Raw genomic sequence first — 18,453 nt, 5'->3', positions numbered from 1 at the left:
CCCCACAGGTTAGTGAGAGGTGACCATATAACAAATTGTGGCAAAATGTATCCATCTGTATTTCTGAGAACACTGTGATTGATATCTGTGCTTCTTGGGGACCAGAAATGAGATTCCTGCTTCATAGCACTGGTCATGCATGTCTGCAACATTTGGCGGAATTCTGTAGGCTTCCCACATACAACCTGAATTACTGGTGACAGTGTATCCTTTCGCTTTTCTGCTGCCACGTGGGAAGAATTTGGATTTTTTCCCTGGAATGCAAGCATTCTATTCATGGCATAGGCTAGTTTTTGCAACTTGGCTATGAAGCAAATTCTAGCAATTTAAGGTAACACAACAGAGCCTCTGCCTTCAGCAAAGGTTTCATCCCCTCTGTGTGGCTATCTGTGTCCTCTAATTGATCTAAGTTCTAATTTATTCTACGAATGCCCTAAGAATCCTCCTGCCCTTCCTTAGACTACCTTTCTAAGGCAAGGGCAGAAGAGATTAGTACTGTATTCGCTCACATAATATTCGCATGCATTGTTATTATTTGCATAGCCCAGAATGATGCATGAGAAGACAGAGAATAAGGTGTCAGGTCCTAGGCATTCTAACTGCTTCCAATCTTGGGAAAATAAAGAAGACACAAGGACATTGTTCAAATCCACCCCAGTTCCCATAGCCTTTTCTCCTAGCTCATTTCCAACTCTCTCACATTTGTAGACATCTTCTGAACTCAATGTGCTTTAAAGACAGGCTGGACTCAAATCATCCTCAATCCCTCTGTCAGCAAGGGACAGCAGGCATTGTGGCACCCAGAATGAGTAACACGGCTGTGCTCTCTTAGAAAGTTGACATTGAGTGTGAATGGAGGACTCTGGCCCTCTGGACTGTATGTTTTCTTCAACTGCCAGGCAGAGAGAGCAAGACAACTTGTGAATAATCATTCGCTCACATAAATGCAATAAACGTTAATAATGATCACATTATCTAGTAATACAACTTTCTCTCCAAGATCAAATTCTCTAACATTTGCCCTTGAGTTTGAACCTCATTCCTAGAAGGCATCTGATTCCTTGTTTTTCTAGTGTTTTGTCTTGAGGGGAAGGAGGTGGCAGCAGAGGAGGAGTCAGAGAGACAAAGTTGGTTTTCGCTGCCTCAGCAGAGGCTCCAGCCATCCTGAGCTCACCCCACACAGCAGCTGTGGGCTCAGCCTCCAGAGGAAGGGATGCTGCTGGGCTTTGCATCAAGAACATTGTGCCTACAGGTCTTGCCAGCTTCATTCTAGGGACCAAATCTACCTACAACCATGATGAGACCACAATGAGACAAACATGCAGGCAGGGCTCATATCTTGTGCTTCAAGAAATTTGAGTAGTCCTTTTAGAGGCACAGGGAGAGTAAGAAAAGGTACTATGTACATAAATAATAAGTATAACTTCAGCAGGAAAGAAAGAAAAGAAGGGAAGGAGAGTTAGTAACTACTGTACATGGTTACCCACTCACATGGCCCCACTTCGAAATGTTCATGTTTGTCCCAGTCATTAGCATTGGGGTCTGAGATGAGATGTAGGTAAAGTGACAAACAGGGCAAATGTAGGGGGTGGATGAGGCCCCCTCTTGTCCAACCAAATTGCAGGATAGTTAGAAAATTAATAAGTTACTATAATTGATGCTTTTCATGAAAATCTGAGTCTAGCTACATCTTTCCTATCCCCAGCATTTTAATAGCCCTGATATCAAAAAGTGTTACAGCAAGGTGTTTAAGAGCCACCTCAATCCACAGGCCACTGTGCCACGCACCTGCTGTGTGGCCTCGGGCAGGTGACATTAACTCTGTAGAGCCTCAGGCTCCTCATCTACAAAATGGGCATGATAATATGTCATGAGGTGTTAATAAGGATTAAATGGGTCAACATCTGGAAAGCACTAAGAACATCCCTGGCATGTAGTCAGCACTGTTAATTGTCATAATAGACTCATATCAGGATGCTACTAATCTGTTTCTATAAAATAAGCAGACTTCATGTTCAAGGTCTGATGCAGGAGGCTGAGGGAGGCAGGTGTTTGGGAGGCAAGCAGTTAAGGAAAGCAGCCTGGAGCCTGCCAAGTGCCTGGAGGCTGCCTGCCACAAGTTTCTTCAATCCTCACTCACTGCCCGCCTGGCCCAGCACCTCTGCTCGGTTACACGGAGGGGACTGGTCCTAGCTTGCTGGGACTGGCTCCAAGAAATCATAAATATCACTCTGAATCTGGAAAGCACATCTCTGCAGCCCCACGTGGCCCCGGCAAGTCCGGTCTTGACAGGCTGGAATAGCCAGGGCCCAGGAGATGATTGGAAAACACATTCTGAAGGCACAGAGCCAGGTCCGCAGACGTGCTGGGAACCTCGATTAATGCAGAAACCCACATTTCAGCAGCTCTCCAAGGAAGAAAAGCCATTCTGGCATGGGAGGAATGGAGCTAGGGGTCTCCTGCGTGAGCATCAGAGCCTGCATTTCAAATCAGGCAAAACAATGGACCCTGGAGGCACAGGAGATTCGAGTTCTGAAGACGGGAGGGGGAGGGGTGCACTTGGGCGATCTGTCAGAAACCCCCAGAGGAGGCTGGGGACACTCATTCGCATGTAGGAGACAGCAGAATTTGAAAAAGGTGGCATCTGCATTATAATTAATAATTATTTTACTCTATACCTGCCTGTAAGAAAGGCTTCCTAGTTCCCACAGGATTTTAAATTGTGCAAATCGGCAGGAAAGACTCTATCCCCAGGCCTAGGAACCGAGGGTGGAAAGAGGCTGCAGAGGCCATGGCCATCCATTGTCATGACCAAACAGTTGCCAGCATCTGGCTGCCAGTGGGGGATGGATGCCCTGGTCCCTGCCCTCAAGGAAGGCACAGTCTCCTTGGAAGATGACACACAAAGAACAGTTTAACACATTCCAAGCTCTAGAAACATACTGCTTGTCCTGCCATCTGCTCCCTGTCCCTCCCAGCTTGGCAGCCGGGGCAAGTTACCCCACCTCTTTGTCCTTTGGTTTTCCCTGTGGAAAAATGAGAAAAGTCACTGTGGCCAGGAGTGTCCTGGAAACAGCTTCATGGAGATGGGAGGAGGACAGATGTCTGGAGAATCAGGGTTGGACCGTGAGGATAAAGCTTAAGGACAGGGATAGGAAGAGTATTTGGGACATTTGAGCTAAGGGACATTTCCTTTTGTCTTTTGAAGCCAAAAAGAGCTGGCCTTGGCTGGAAGGTTCTGGCTAGGAGGAGAGGGCTAAAGCATGCGAAGGCACAACAATGGTATGTTATGTATTTTATATACATCCAGCAACCCCGCCACTCCCCAGGAAAGCCACATCTTCACTCCAAGCATGTGTTCTGACCCCACCTTCCTGACCGTGGCCAGTTGGCCCAGGAAGGGTGCCTGTACCAAGTTGGTCCAATCAGAGTTCTTCCTGGGATTTTTCTAGATGGAACTGAGCGAAGAAGATACTCTATCCCACTTCAGTGAAAACATCATGAGGCTTGAAGCATGGAAGTTGCCTCACCCCCGTGTTTCCTGCCAGGTGGAACAAAGTGCTGAGAGAATCAAACCAGCAAGCAAAGAGAAGAGGAGCAAGAGATGGAAAGTGACCTCTAGCATGCACATCCCTAAGCCCCAGCTGATTATATCAGCCGGCAAACTCCTCTTGTGACCTAGGCTAGTATGAGTGGAATCCCTGTCACTTGTGACCAAAGCAGTCCTGACCCAGAAACGGAGGGACTGGCTGAGGGCAGCCCAACATTGGTGGCTGAGGGTTTAGACCATCACACTCCAGAAAGTCAGAGTCACGGAAAATCTTTGCCCAGGAAGGCAACAGGTATATAAAAAGATACTTTTAGAGAGATCAATCTGGCTGCAGTGAGAGCAATGGGCTGGATGGGACCAGGGCTAGAGGCACAGGTCAGAGTCTTTTGAAATGTGCTGACAACGCCCAGATCTCCATCTCCAGCCCTTAGGGTCGGTGCCTGGTAGGGATATTTACTGGAATCCACATTAAAGCTCAGATGTCAATATGGATAAACTGAACTCATCCCCTCTGCAAAGCCTGATCTTTGCCCTTTTCCCCAGTCACTGGCATCTCTTCTGTCCTCATTACCTGAACTAGAACCCTCAGAATCGGCTTCCATTGGTTAAGACATTCCTGATTCTTTTACCTATCCCCATTCGAATCCCCACTGTTTAGATTACTGTTCTTTTCTCCTAGAACTTCTGCAATAGCCTCCTAACAGTTTCCCTACCTCCCATCTCTAGTCCCACAACCTGCCACCTACAATACCACCAACCTTGTCATATTGCCCCTAGGTTCAGAGATTTTAGTCCAAGGGTGCTCCAGCTAAGGCCGACATGACAGCCACAGTCTCTTTCAACTCCTCTCCCACCACACACACATATACACAGAATCAACGAGCTTCTAATATTTAGTTTTCATTCATGCCAGGGTTCGGGCCTGGTCCCTGGGGGCGCAGACCCCAGTCCTGCCCTGTTCCTCCAGAATCCTGAGCTTTAAGCACCATTTCCTGTTGCCCCAGGGAGCTGACCCATGGCCCCTGACATATACTGAACTTGCAGACACACTGGGATTTGGCTCTGAATTTGCTAGGAGGCCCAGATCATGAGAGGGCTGTGGATGCAAACAGGAAGCGTCCCTGTGGGCCCCCAGAAATAACTGTCAGAGGCATGACTGGCGGGGGAGATGGGCAAGGGTCCTGCCATTATGAAGTGGGTTCCAAGAGTCAGCAGAGTTGAGGCATTAAAGTTTTCAGGACATTATTTGGGGCTGTTAGCTGCCAAGGCCTGAGGAAATATTGGTTATGCTTCCAAGGGCTCACAGTGACCTCCAGATAAAGCCCAAAGCCTCCTTCATAAGTCAAGTAATGCCTTTTTCCACCTGGCCACAAGCTAACTTGCTAACATGTTCTGACGCAGGGTCCAATTGCAGGAACCTTCCATGGCTCCCTGAACAAAACATCCCTCATGTCCTGCCTCCATGCCTTTGTCTTGTGGTCCAGCAGACAGTGACACATCTGTAGAGGTACACGGCCTGGCAGGAGTCCAGGATGGGAACTGGGGAACAGCCAGGGGAAAGTCAGACAAGGTAGGTGGGGACCTTGAAGGCCAAGCAGAGACCATGCCTTATTTACCTTTGGCTCCCAGAGCCTGGCCCAGTGCCTGGCACACAGCGAGTGCCCAGTAGACAGTGACTGGCTGGAACCATGCTCACTTGCTTGCCCTCTGTCTAGCAGGTTCCTTGTCACATTGGGTGTGGAGGAGAGGAGAGAGCTTGGAGGCTGGTCAAGAACAAGTGACCTTGGGCCATCTCTACACTTCTGAGCTTGTTTCTCTATGCATAAGGAGTGGGGATAATAACTCCCACCTTACAGGACTATAGGACCTGATGCAGGTAAAGCATCTGGCACTATACCTGGCACATGGATGCTCGCTTGACACAATGTGGAATTTGAACCCTCTTTCAAAGACGGCTTTTAGCAACAAAATGGAACTACTTCACTAAAGAAGTAAAGAAAAAAATTACAAAATCCATCAGAGGTTTTAGAGATATCTGGCCCTCGATAATTTAGTTCTAATGGAATAAAAAAGCTAGAAGTTGGAAAACTGATCTCTACTTAGGCACAGGTTTGTTTATTCGTTTATTTCAGTGCAAAGTCAACAGTTCCTGGGATTTTGAGTAGCACTCAATGGTTCTATAGATGCAGGGTGAGTAAGCAGGCATACTGTCGCTTGGTGGCAAGCACTTTGTATGCATATATCTCACTATTAACAAGTATATGTATTAGCGCCAGGTGGCTCACATATCCACAAATACACAGGTGACACAGCCCAGCATGCGAGTGCAAGACAGTTTTGTGTTTGCACAAGGCTAAGAGGTCCTTGTATGTAGATTCTGTCTTCTTGGACACTTAGTTGTTGAGAAATTTTTTGTTGAATTTTAAAAACTGAGATGATTTTCTAGTCATTCATTTATTCCATGATCAAGCCTGGCAATTAACTTGGTTGAATAAAGAAAAAGAAGAAGGAGGGAATGTGTGCATAAAAAGAGGAGGTAGGGAGGAGAAGGGAGAGGAGGCTGGAGAAGGAGCAAGCTAGCAAGCTGCTGGGCTATTCTATCCTAGTTGGGAGTGTCAGGCTCCAACACCCGGAATGCTATCAGGGTTCTCAAACAAAAGCCTCCTTTCTTCAGCTTTGGAACAGTTTATTAGCTTGAGGGAGAAGTCCACAACAGTCCAGGCCTCTTATCAAATTGCATGAAACAACTCCACAGGTTGGGATTTTCTAGAAATCCTATCCAGAAATTTTGATTACAAATAAAATTATAAGTCTGACTGGAGTTCTGGATCTTCGATGTTAACATTGGTCTAATTTCTTTTTCATTTTTTTTTTTTGAGACAGGGTCTTGCTCTGTCTCCCAGGCTGGAGTGCAGTGGCGCATTCATAGCTCAAGTGATCCTCCCGCCTCAGCCTCCCAGGTAGCCAGGACTACAGGTCTGCACCACCACACCCGGCCATTGGTCTAATTTCTAAGCAAGGCCAGTGTCTTCCAATGAGCTCAGGGTGGGAAACCCCACGGGGGTTGGGCTGTGAACTGTACCAGGTGGCCCAAGCTGGGGGTCCAAAAAGACAGATCCACATCTCAAATCCACTGAACTCTGGGAATCCCTGTGATGACTTGAGACCTGCATCATCACTGCCCCCAATAATGTTGTAAACATGTAAAGAAACTGAATCCCCAAAAAGCACACTTTCAAAAGCACTACACAAAGCAGTCTGAACCCTTCCTCTGAAGAAGGCTGCTACATCTGGCATCGTCTTACAAGTAAATCCAACCCGAAATGAAGTTCTTTGGAGAATTCAGAAACTCAGCCCTTTTGAACCCCTGCCTTGTGTTGAATTTCAAGCCAAGTTTACAACCAAATTCTGAAGTATATAAAGGACTTTTAAAGACCCAATTGGTATTTTTACAATTGAAAACCTGCATAAATTGATCATGAACCCAAAGAATGAATAAACCCCAATTACTTTCATCACTCTAAACCCTGCCCGAAGCTGAAAATAAAAATCCAGTTCTCCACAAGTTTGAAGACCAGTTACTTCTAGTACGAGCCCTTGGGTGTTTTCATCTAAAGTAGAACAGAAAGAACAGGAATGGCACTTGTGGCGATCCTAAAGCCTTGCAATGAAATAATTAGTAGATTGGTTCTGTTTCACCTTTTACTGACACTTGCTGGTCTTGTGGCTTACTTAAAAATAGTTTATTTTATTATAATCCAAAGATAAATGAAGAAAGGTTTGAATTCACCAATCCTACTTTTCCCACTGGGATGCTAGGCTAGAAAAATAGTTTCCTATGCTAATAACTGTGATTAAAGCCAAAGCATTTACTTAAATAATTAACTTTACAAATAAAAAAGTTCAAAGAGAAAAAAATTCATATTTTATATCCCTGTTGGGTAAACAAAACCAAATGTGAACGTGGGCAATTGGGCATCTTTGCCTGACCCAGCCCAGTGGGCACATGGTGGCCTGGCCAGCGGTCCAGGACGTTGCCAGAACCATAGCTAAGGAGGTGCCACTTGTACACAGCTGTCGTGGATCTATATATTGATTACAACAGCTGCCCAACATATGACAATAAAGTGTCCTGAGGAAAGGGTGTCTTACTCTTATTCACTCAAAGGCACTCTACAGGCCAGCAGGGAGGGTCCCTGAGTGTGTCCCTGAGACTTCTCTGCCTTTTAGGTGTTGGGCTCTTGGCAGATGAGGACCTCTGGCCTCACTGGGCCCCTTGCTATGAGCCAGCTCCTTCAGATTCTCTCATTAAAGCTCAGCGAAGCAGCCTTTGCAGAGAGCTTCCTAATCCATGCACACTTCACCCTGTTGGCTAAAGTTCTGCAGAAATAGTCAGGGGCTCCATTTTCAATCAAGAGTTTGATAGTCACTGGAACACCGTGCCTTAAATGAAACCCAAGGACTTACTGCATGCCCGCCGTGCTACTCTGCCTCTCTGGCTAGATCTGAGGCAGCCGCAGCTGTGATGGAAGGAGGACTCCATGCCCTGCAGCAGTCACAGCCTTTTTGAGGAGACAAAGCATTTGAAGAGAATGCGCAGCAATAAACATCTATCTTATCTGGGGTCAGTGAGGGTTTCTGGTCCCTTCTGACAAAGAAATTGGCAGCAGAGATTCCATAAAAATTTCAATAAGTTTTAGCATTCTGAAACACTTCAATTAGTTTGATGTTAACGTTTAAGCACCTTGATGAAATAAATTTCTCTCTTCCAAATCCTAGAAAGAATCTCCCTTTCGGCAAAGATTGTGCAGACGGGTTTTGATGCCATTTTTCCATTTTGTAGTTAGATCTCTATCATTTATCACACTGTAGACCAAATGGTCGCTTTAGTGCCATTAAAAACTGATTTGCAATTTGCTGTTAAATTAAGATGTTTCATTTTCCTACTGTATATGATTTTCCTTTTCACAGATGAGTGAGGATACAAGGGGCAATCAGACCCTAGTGCAGACAAGAAAATACCATCAAAACCCCTAGAGACCCCAAATCTAAGAGATTTCCTTTTATTCATTATCAAACCTAATCAATCTCTTATCAAAAGAGGCTCAGAAATCATGTATAGTAAATATGAAGAGGATATCTGTAGAACCCCTTGCTTATCAAAGTTCTGAGAAATTCCCATTAAATTTCTGTTATCCATGTGTGCAAACTAAAAAGACTAATTTAATTTTAATTTGTGCAGACTGAAGTCTTACAGCAGAGCACTCTGTAAGCAGGCAGCAGTAACTTAATCCTACATGACAAACTAATTACATTAGAATCATTGTGATAGGTGCCCATGCCTTCTTTGATGTTAAACCCCTGTTACCTTTGATCCACAGTCATTCTCTGGGCAAGGTCTCTTGCACACATTCCCATCCTGCCAGATCATGAAGCTGTTGCTTTTGAAGCTCAATTTTATTTTGATAGAACACCAAGGGACTGAAAATTATTTCTCACTGATTTTGTTCTGAAAACTTCGGGTAGAATTCTAAGCTTGACAGAATGTAGCACATACAACGCCAACAAATGTGGCTTCTTTTCTTCACTAAGATCACCCACACACTGGTGAAACTGCTCAATGTACTCATTGCACTGTAACGTCTCTCTCCATCCCTTCTTGACCCCAGTGAGTTTGCCCATCATGTTTCTTACCCCTTGATAAACATCATTTACCTACAGCCTCACTCAAAGCTCAGCTCCAAGGGGGTCTCACCTTTTCGTTAATAGATAAACCGAAACACGATGAGATTTCCAACAGGCCATTTGTTAACATCTTGCCACGCTGAAAGCCCTGGCGGGTACCTTCCGTCTAGATCAAATTTAGATGATGACTTCCTGGAGCAGCCCACAGAGGACCAGACATCCAAATCACCCCAAGAGGCAGGCCCGTGTTCTCATTCCTCCTAGAGAGAAGTCGGATGTGCCACACTTCAGAGGAAGGCCGAAGGTCAATGGGTGCACCTAATCATTATTGGACCAGAGAAATGAAGGGCTTTGATAAAAGCTAAACACCAGTCCAACCTACTGTGAAAACCCTGTCTAAACTACTTTGCTCCCTTTAACCATGTCCTCGAGCGACTTTGAATAATATCTCTCTTGCTTTCACAGGGCTGGCACTTGGGTTAAAAGAAACAATGCAAGTGAAATATTAATCGCTGAGTTCAGCAGCAAGATTACATTCAGTAATAGTAGTGCTTTCTTAACATCTTTAAAGAATGAAAAGAACAAAGACTGCCCTGGCTAAGGCAGACCCTAATAAAAGAGTTTGAAAACCGGCTGATCAGAGTTCAAAATGCTAGAAGATCCAAGCCAGAAATCCTCACCACTGGTAATTCAATCTTGTTAATTCAACATCTTAATGCAAATTATGAATGATCTGGAACACAGCTATTCATCAAACCAGATGTCCTATTTGCTCTTCAATAAGAATGTCAGCAAATCAAAATCAACTTAATTCAAATACTCTCATTTCCTAATTCACCTTGAATGAATGAGATGAATTAGGAAAAGGAGAGTACTGAATGAACAAAATGCACCGTAGTTGAAAGACACCCAAAGATGTAATTGGAAGGAAAAACAAGATATGCCAAACACATGGAGGAAAAGCCAAAGATTCAGACAGCCTTCCAGCGTGGGGTGTAGAACAAATGACTTTCAAATTCTCTCTCTCCAAAATAGTACCATGACTAACTACCATCTTAGAACCCTGCTCTGGGACAAAGCGCATCACATGTCAGTGCTAAGTACGCAGCAGGCTTGCAGTAAAACAAAATGATTCATCACAAGATGGGTTTTGGCCAGACATCAACTGCACCACTTTCAATATACAACTCACAGGTCACTTTAAAGGTATATTCCTTCTAGAGGAGCTCAAAGCACCAGATACCCACATATCTCATTTAACAAGCATTTTAAAAAATGCAAACAACAAACATCCTACATGTCATGCAGAGAAACAGAGAACCAGAAACTGAACTTAAAGACACAAGATACTCAACCCAATACAACTCAGATCTCATGAGTTCATACAGCATTCCTGTGGGCTAAACAGTGAGCAAGAATGTTTACATCTCACAAGAAAATAGGGTGGTGGTAGGGACAGAAAGAAAGAGACAGGTGAGAGTGGTGTTTAGAAGGTAATATCATGAAGATCTACTCATTAATTACATGTGGAAAATGAATAGGAGGAAGGGGCATGGGCATTCCAGAAAGATGACTGAGCCACCAACATCCAATAAAAATGCACGAGGGCATAGTGGGTTTGTGGAAGAAGATGTAGAACTAAGGTCTGCTGGGCCTTCTGGATGGAGTCACTTACTGGGCCATGGGGTCCAGGTGCTATGGACATAGGTTGACTGGAGAGCCTATCTGGAGAACTACGGCTTGGGAGTCCTCAGTATAGAGGGGTATTCTATCCCAACTTTCACCAAACAGATGGGATACAGCATGAGAAGAGGGCTGGGGGAGGCTTTTCAGAGGCAGACTAGAAAGAGAAACCCAAGAAGACAGTAGGACTGGACAGGAAGGACACAGGAGAACAAACAGAATGCAGTGTCCTGGAGGTTGAGAAAGCTGATTTCAGGAAGAAATGGTCAACATTGTCAAGTGCTGCAGAGAGTTCCAATCATATCAGAATTGGACAGCATCCGCTGCACTTGGCAATGTGCAGGTCACTGGTGGCATAAAAGGGGCTGAGTGGCCAATGGAAAGGGAGGGAGTAAAGACTGTGTTAACTTACAAGTGAGAGTTTATGCATGTATGATATACAGAGGGACATAATAGACACTGGGGACTCCAAAAGAGGGGCGGAGGGATAGGGAGTGAGGGGCTGACAAATTACCCATTGGTACAATGTTCATTATTTGGGTGGTGAGTACATTGGAAGCTCAAATCCCACCGTTATGCAATATATCCATGTACAAACCTGTGCATGCACCCCCAGATCAATAATTTTAAAAAGACTGTTAACCAGCTTTGGGGTGGAGGAAGATGGGGACCAGGAATGAGCATGGAAACGAGGAGGGTTTTTAACATGGGAAAGACCACAGCATGTTTCTAAGCTAAGAGGAAACACGATCTCGTTATGAGAGTTAGAAGGACAAGGCCTGAAGAGAAGGTGGAGGGAGGAAAATTAGGGTGAGCTGAACTAGGACAAGCAGGACAGATGGGAGGCTTCAGGGGCCCAGGGAGGACACAGGCATGAGTTAGGGGGATGCTGCTGCTGCTCCTCAAACTCATCCCACACATAGAGTCCAACGCCCAAGCTCTCACTCACTCCGCATCCAAGCCACTTGCTGGGTCCCCACTGCCCTTAAAAAAAAAAAGGCCCAGCATGCTCTGTTCCCCAACCACCTCTATGGGCTCATCTCCTTCCACTCCTCAGCTTCAGCCTCAAGCTCCCGTATAGGAAGCTCTTTCCCTCTCCTGTGCCTTTTGTCCCTATGGCTCCTACAGTGTTATCTCCTTCAGGAAGTGCCCTGATCCAGGGCTGGGTTAAAGACCTCTCCCTGGATCTCACAATAGGCTGTGCATCCTTCCTGCCTTTGCACCCACCACAAAGCACAGCGTAAGCTGCTTGTATCTCCATCCGCCCACCAGACACAGCAGAGCTCCTTCGGGCGGAATGTTCACCTCTGTCTTCCCCCTCCTAGTAGGCTCTCAGTGCACATGCTAGGGGTAGGCTGGGGAAGGGCGATGAATCAATGGCTTCTGAGTCAGAGGCTGCATGGATAGTTCCTCAAATCCCATCTTACTGAGAATCCAGATTTTACTCATCAGTCCTTTCTACATAACTATTTTTGTAAAAGTACACACATACCTAGAGTAGACACTGGGGAGAGTTCTTCTCCACAAGAACTAAAAGACATGAAACATAGCACTTTCATGAGCTAGACAGAAAAATAGGCCATAAGATTCTCATGGCCAGAGCCAGATTTCAACAGTAGCTCCTGGCACTGTGGACACACACTGGAAATACAGCTGAGGCCAGAGATGGTGTCCAACCTCCTGAGGCTCTCCTTTCCTTCCCAACCAGGACAGGCTGAGTCTCCTCTGCTGTTCCTGGGGATACCCAAGATACCCATCAGCTAAAAGGCCCCCAAGCTATCATTGACAACATCTTTAAACCCAGCAACAGGCCTGGGTCCCCCGTGCACTGCTGACCTCTCGCGCACGCTGTGCGGGGAGACCTTTGTGGTCGGAGCACACCAAGCCTCCAGCGTCCTCCCCAGTGTTTAGCATGGCCCATCCCTCTGCAGTCCTGGAGGTGCTGAATCCACTAACAGAATTTTCCCAAGATCCCAATCCCATCTCTGCTTCCCACTTAGGTCTCTCCAACAAAAACAAGTTCTTGGCCAGGATCCCAGCTCCAGGGTCTGCTAGGGAACCGGGTCCTGGGACACAGGCTCTGTCAAGCATGTCTTTCCCCTGATATTGAAACCAGATCCCACCCAACCAGACGCCAATGGAATGCATTGAAACCTCTTTCAAAAAGCTACACTGTCCTTTCTTTTTGGAGGGCTGGAGAGATAAGTGAGCAACTAGCAGCCGCCACGAGGAGGGGCTGAGTTACTTGGAAAGACATTTCCTGCAAGGCTTCTTCCACCTTGCGCAGCTCGTGCTGATGGTGCATCTGCCCCACTGACAAAGGCAACTCAGGCCATCGTCAATGCTGGGATGTGTCACCAGTCCCCAAGCTGTCACCGTAACAGACAGACCAAATGACCAGCCACAGGGAAGATGAGCAGGGCCTCTGCTCCACCACACACACGCACCGCCACAGAAAGACAGTTTCACATGAAACCAAGTTCCAGGGGCCTGGTGCTCTAGGATGGGCAGATGTGACTCCTCAGGCTGTAATATGGATTCCAAGAGGCTCCAGATATTTTTTTCAGGGCAGGGGAAATGACTTTAAAGGAAAACAAAAAAGAAACAATACTACATAGCACTTCCTGGCTGCAAAGACAGTCGAATATAAGTCTAGGAAAGCACATGTCTAACATCCCTGCCTTCTGTGGCTGCTCATTGACAAGACCATGGCCACTGGACTTAAGGCCTGGTTAGCTGAGACTTACTGATTCCATCTATCCACAGGCACCACACCCCAACCTCTCTATCTGCGCTCTTTCAGAAAGGTGGCTTTTCTGCCCTTGCAAGGTAATTCCCGTCTCTTAGGTTCCTCTGACACAGGCACCCCTGACCTTCCTCAGGCGCAAACATTGACAAAGTGACAAGTTTCAGCTCCTTTGTCCCCTGTCCACAAAAATACCTAAATAAATAAGTTACTAACAGTCAGAGACACAAGGGGCCAGAAGAGGTAGGGGTTTGTTTCCAGTGCCAGCCCCAGAAATGTGACCCATTGTGCTTTTTACCAAGTTCCTCCTCTAGCTCACCAGGGACCTGGGGGCGGGCCTGCCAGCGGCCACTCCCTGTGCTCCCCTTCCAGGCTGATGCCTCCCTGCCTGCCCACACCGGGGTACTCCACGTCTCTACACTTTGTGCGTGCTCCTCTCTCCACGAAGAAGGCCAATTCTCCTCCTTCTCTGGATAACTTCGACTAATTCACCAGACTCAGCAAAGGCTCTGCCTCCCTGCAGGAGGCCATCCCTGATCCTCGCCACTCCTGCCCCATCTATGCCAGGCATGTGCCTCCAGGGAGCCACAGCACCCTCTAAAGACAGCAACACCAAATCAGTGATAACCGATCGTTTCCTTCAACCAGAGTTAAATGTCTGCAAAATGCCCACCAGGCATGGTATTACAGCAGAGATCCCCACTGGACCAACAACTCCCACTGGGTCCCCAGCACCGACACATCCGAGGTACCACAACCGGTGACTGCTGAGCTGAACTAAGGATGCAATGGGATGAAAGCCAATGGGGAAATGTGCCTCAAATACTTATTAACCCCTGGTACAGGAGGCCTGGCTGCTGGGATTATTCCTAGATCCTCTGTGACTTCTCTGACCATGTCACACACTAACCTTCCCAGTGAACCTTCTGCTCTGAGCAGGCCTGGCCTTCTGCACTCCTGCAAATGCCAGTGGCTTTTCTATCTCTGAGCTACTGGGTCTGCTGCTCCCCCAGGCTGAAATGCCTTCCCTATGCCATTCTTTTCTTTGTCCATCCAAATCCCCAGTTATTAAAAAAAGGAGAAAAATTTAAAAGGGGTTACCTGTTCTTAAAAACAAACAAACAACAACATCAAAAACAAAAACAGTCCCACATCCTCCCTGAAGCTTTCCTAAAAACTAAGGCTCACACTGTTCTCTCCCAACTGAACTGCAAAATAAAGTATTAACATACACAATATCATCTTATTTTAGGCGTCAATTGTCTTAATATAGTACAGTAGAAAGAACGCTAGCGGCCAGGCATGGTGGCTCACACCTGTAATCCCAGCACTTTGGGAGGCCGAGGCGGGCAGATCACCTGAGGTCATGAGTTCAAGATCAGCACGGCCAACATGGTGAAACCCTGTCTCTACTAAAAATACCAAAAATTAGCCAGGCATGGTGGTGGGTGCCTATAATCCCAGCTACTCGGGAGGCTGAGACAGGAGAAGGCGGAGGTTGTAGTGAGCCGAGATCACGCCATTGCACTCCAGCCTGGGCAACTCCGTCTCAAAAAAAAAAAAGAAAGAGCACTAGGCTTCAGCCCAGAAAATCTGCTTTCTATTCCTAGTTCCCCACGAAATGATTCTGGGCAGGCTGTTTCTCTGAGCCTTGGTGTGTCCTCTGCGGAAAGGGTAAATTATTGCCCTGCTCACCTCACAGAGCTTATTTTGAGACTCCAGTGAGACAAAGTTGTTGAAGTCTTCATAGCATAGAGAGCTTGTTTTGAGACTCCAATGAGACAAGATGTGAAAGAACTCATACATTTGAAAGTCTTTTGCAAATGTAATGAAGTGATATTATGACCTAATAATATCCTTGTGGTAAGTCTTTGAAGGCAGGAACCATGCCTCAAATCTCATTTATTGCCCCACACCTCCCACAAATCCCTCCCCACCTAACAGAGGGCTTATGCATGGACTTTACATTCAACACCCATTCTACATTCAACACGCATGGACTTTAGAACTTGAATATGTCTGTTAATGTTATGATCTGGAATATCTCCATTACAAGTTTCTTTCCACTGGGCTTAAATAAAACACTTTCGTCTTTTTTCCCCCAGAAAAAAGATCCAGTAGTCTTTTATGTAATGGCTGTCTACTGTGAACCCCTTCGGGATATTAAAATCATGACCCTCAACATGGCTGGAACATCTTGTATTTGGCCCCAACTCTATGAGGGCCAGCACATCCCTGATCCTTCTCTCCATTTTCGGCCTCCCATTTAATTCCTTTCCAAGGTCTTTATACACAAGTCCGTATGAGGCCTCTAAATACATCCTAAATTCTATAAGACCTCTGAAAATAAGATCTTACTCTCTAAAAACACCTGTATAATCATTCTCCTATGTAAGGAGGGACCCTCTATATTTTTAGTTTTGTTCCCATACAGCAAACACTATTAATACCATCGTACTTTCTCCAGAGATGATATGGATTAGACCAAATGGAAAGTTACCATGGCTACCGCAGTGTTATTTTTGGTATGAGAAATTCATGCCAAGAGAAGCAGTATACATGGTCAAGAATTGGAGCTTTATTTCCTCTTTGCTATCAGGCAATCAATCCCAATTTAATTTTGAAACTCTAATTGCAACGGAAACTAATTATGAGCAGCAAGATCTGGAACCCCTAATTAAAGTGGGAGTCAATAAAGCGACTCGGCATTATCAACTGGGGCACCACTGGCAGGATGGGGGATTAAGTACAAGCAGATTTCTTTCCCAAGTAACTAGCTAAGCAAAACAAAACAGGGAGACTCATCTTGAGGGTGCAGTTGGTAAACCCTAAGTTGGGACCGAGGGCTACAGTTTCCAGTGAGTGAGCAGCTCAGGCCTTCTCTCTGTGCTATGAAGACTTCGACAAACTGGGAATAGAGTAGAAGTCCAGGCGGAAAGAAGGGTGTTTCTACCAACAGTCAACCACCAAGAGTGGCCACGGTGGAGAGATAGAGAGTGGACAAGCTGAAGGACAGCTGGACCCGACTACCCCATATATTAAGTGGCCTTTTCTATATATTATGTAGCCTTGGGGCCGTAACTGCAGACAAACAGGTACCCAAACAGAAACTCATCCCTCAGACCCAGATATTTATAGGCTGACTCCCTCATACACCCAATGCTGAGTTGCACTTCACTGAATTAGCAGAAGTTGGCTTGTGGAAGGACTTCTATTAGAGTGAAACCCACTGCCAATCCCCGAAGTGCACCATACCCTTTGGGACCTCCTAGTCTATCTTGGAAGCTTTAAAATACTGTTAATGGCATGACTTCATCTGCCCCACACTTGAACGATCCATATTTAGGCCAGAAACCACATGGATCTCGCATCACTTCATTGGGCTCCAGGACAGAAAGGGGCTCAAGTCAGGAAGGGAATGCTTCTAACCAATGATTAATTACTGATCCTCTGTCAAATTTCTTGACAAAGGGACAAAAATGAACACTCCTACCAGGGAGCAAAATCAGTGGAAGCTCACCCTTTTCCCACTCTGTATATTTTTAAACAAAAAGGTTTTCTCCCACTAACAGGTAGTTTTCCTGATTTTTTTAAAAGCGCATTGAGAAGAAAGAAGCAGAACATCATAACCCTGCTGCAGCCTTTTCAAAGGTAATGAATAAGCCAGTCCCACAGGAGAGGGAGCTCTGCTTCAGGGTGGGAAGGATTCCTTGAGAGCTTTCAGAGTCCAATTTCCCAGGAATAAACGAGGTCCGCAGTCAGGCTGGGGCCGACAGGCTTTTTCCAAGGCAGACAAACCCCAAGATCCACGAAAGCCTATATTAATCTTAATTCCTAGTGCGTCACAGGCAGGCAAATAGAACACAGGCCTCATCTTGAATTAGCCAAAGGAGGTTCTCTGAATATTTTCATCAAAATAGTGTATTGACATATTATACAAAGCTCTTGGCACCGGTGTCTTATAACAAATGTTAAAATGTGAGCAGTAAAGACAACAACAGTTCTGAACCCTGAGATGTTTTGAAACCTGGCTGCAATTTGAAAGGAAATATTGTGTGGCTTCTGTACATTATGTACATTATTGATAAGTAATGGATCAGCAGGATAAACAGAGAAAAGGGCTCAGCTACCTTGTGTTCGTTAGAAATGAAGGAAGAGAGACAAAGAGAGAAAGAAGAAAAATAGCTCTGTCCTATTGAGCTACTTTAGTATAAAATTTCAGCCTACAGATAACTGAAAGTGTCCTGAAAAACAGCTTCAGCCCAAAACAGACAAGGAGCCCTGTTCTGTGCCACTGGGTTCTGCTTCCAGGGGAGGTACACCACTAGGGGCTCTTGAAGACCCATCAGTCAAAGAAAGCACCTCTGTTTTCACAATCAGCAAGCTGCAAACTTTTATCTATTGCCCTTTAGGAAACTCATGCTTTCAGGGTCCCCCAAAAGATTGATAGATGTACTTTATTTCCAAACCAAACCTACCTTGACTCCAATGAAAGACTTGCGGTGATAGAAGCAGCACAGAGCTGCTGAGAGGGCGTGGAAAGCACTGCATTCCTTAGGCATCTTTCGGTCTTCAGTCCCGGGGACCACACACACTTTCTTTAGGGTTAAAAGAAAGGGGGCTTCGGACGTTAAAGCCCTAGCCCACCACAGCAGCTGTGCTGTTTCTGCCCAGAAGTCAGGGAAGTCGGCAGCCGGGGGAGTGAGTCGGCTCCTTCTCCCAGGCTAGTCTGGGACTTTTCCCCTCTGCTGAAGCCAATACGATCCACTCGCTCAATTCTCGCAGGCTG

General features: G+C 45.9%; 1 protein-coding gene across 12 annotated transcripts in view; it reads right to left on the bottom strand.

The window, feature by feature from the left end:
• The window catches only part of BCAR3 (BCAR3 adaptor protein, NSP family member), a 278,588-nt gene that overhangs the window by 33,948 nt on the left and 226,187 nt on the right, over positions 1–18,453 (bottom strand). The window contains exons 1-2 of one of the 12 annotated variants that reach the window (XM_009425644.5): positions 15,360–15,464; positions 9,306–9,553 (exon numbers count right to left, since the gene is read on the bottom strand). The exons of 8 other annotated variants lie outside the window; for them this stretch is intronic. In XM_009425644.5, coding sequence (XP_009423919.4) covers positions 9,306–9,365 — 60 coding nt within the window. In that variant the 5' untranslated portion in view covers positions 9,366–9,553; positions 15,360–15,464. Of the gene's footprint in view, positions 1–9,305; positions 9,554–15,359; positions 15,465–18,142; positions 18,396–18,453 lie in introns of those variants that run through there. 3 more of the 12 variants (XM_054667972.2, XM_063799520.1, XM_001155647.6) reach the window with 3 other exon arrangements.

This window comes from Pan troglodytes, chromosome 1 (assembly GCF_028858775.2).
Source record: "Pan troglodytes isolate AG18354 chromosome 1, NHGRI_mPanTro3-v2.0_pri, whole genome shotgun sequence".
Classification (NCBI taxonomy): Eukaryota; Metazoa; Chordata; class Mammalia; order Primates; family Hominidae; genus Pan; species Pan troglodytes.
Note: the sequence above shows the minus strand (reverse complement) of the source record. Positions and strands in the feature narration are given on the sequence as shown.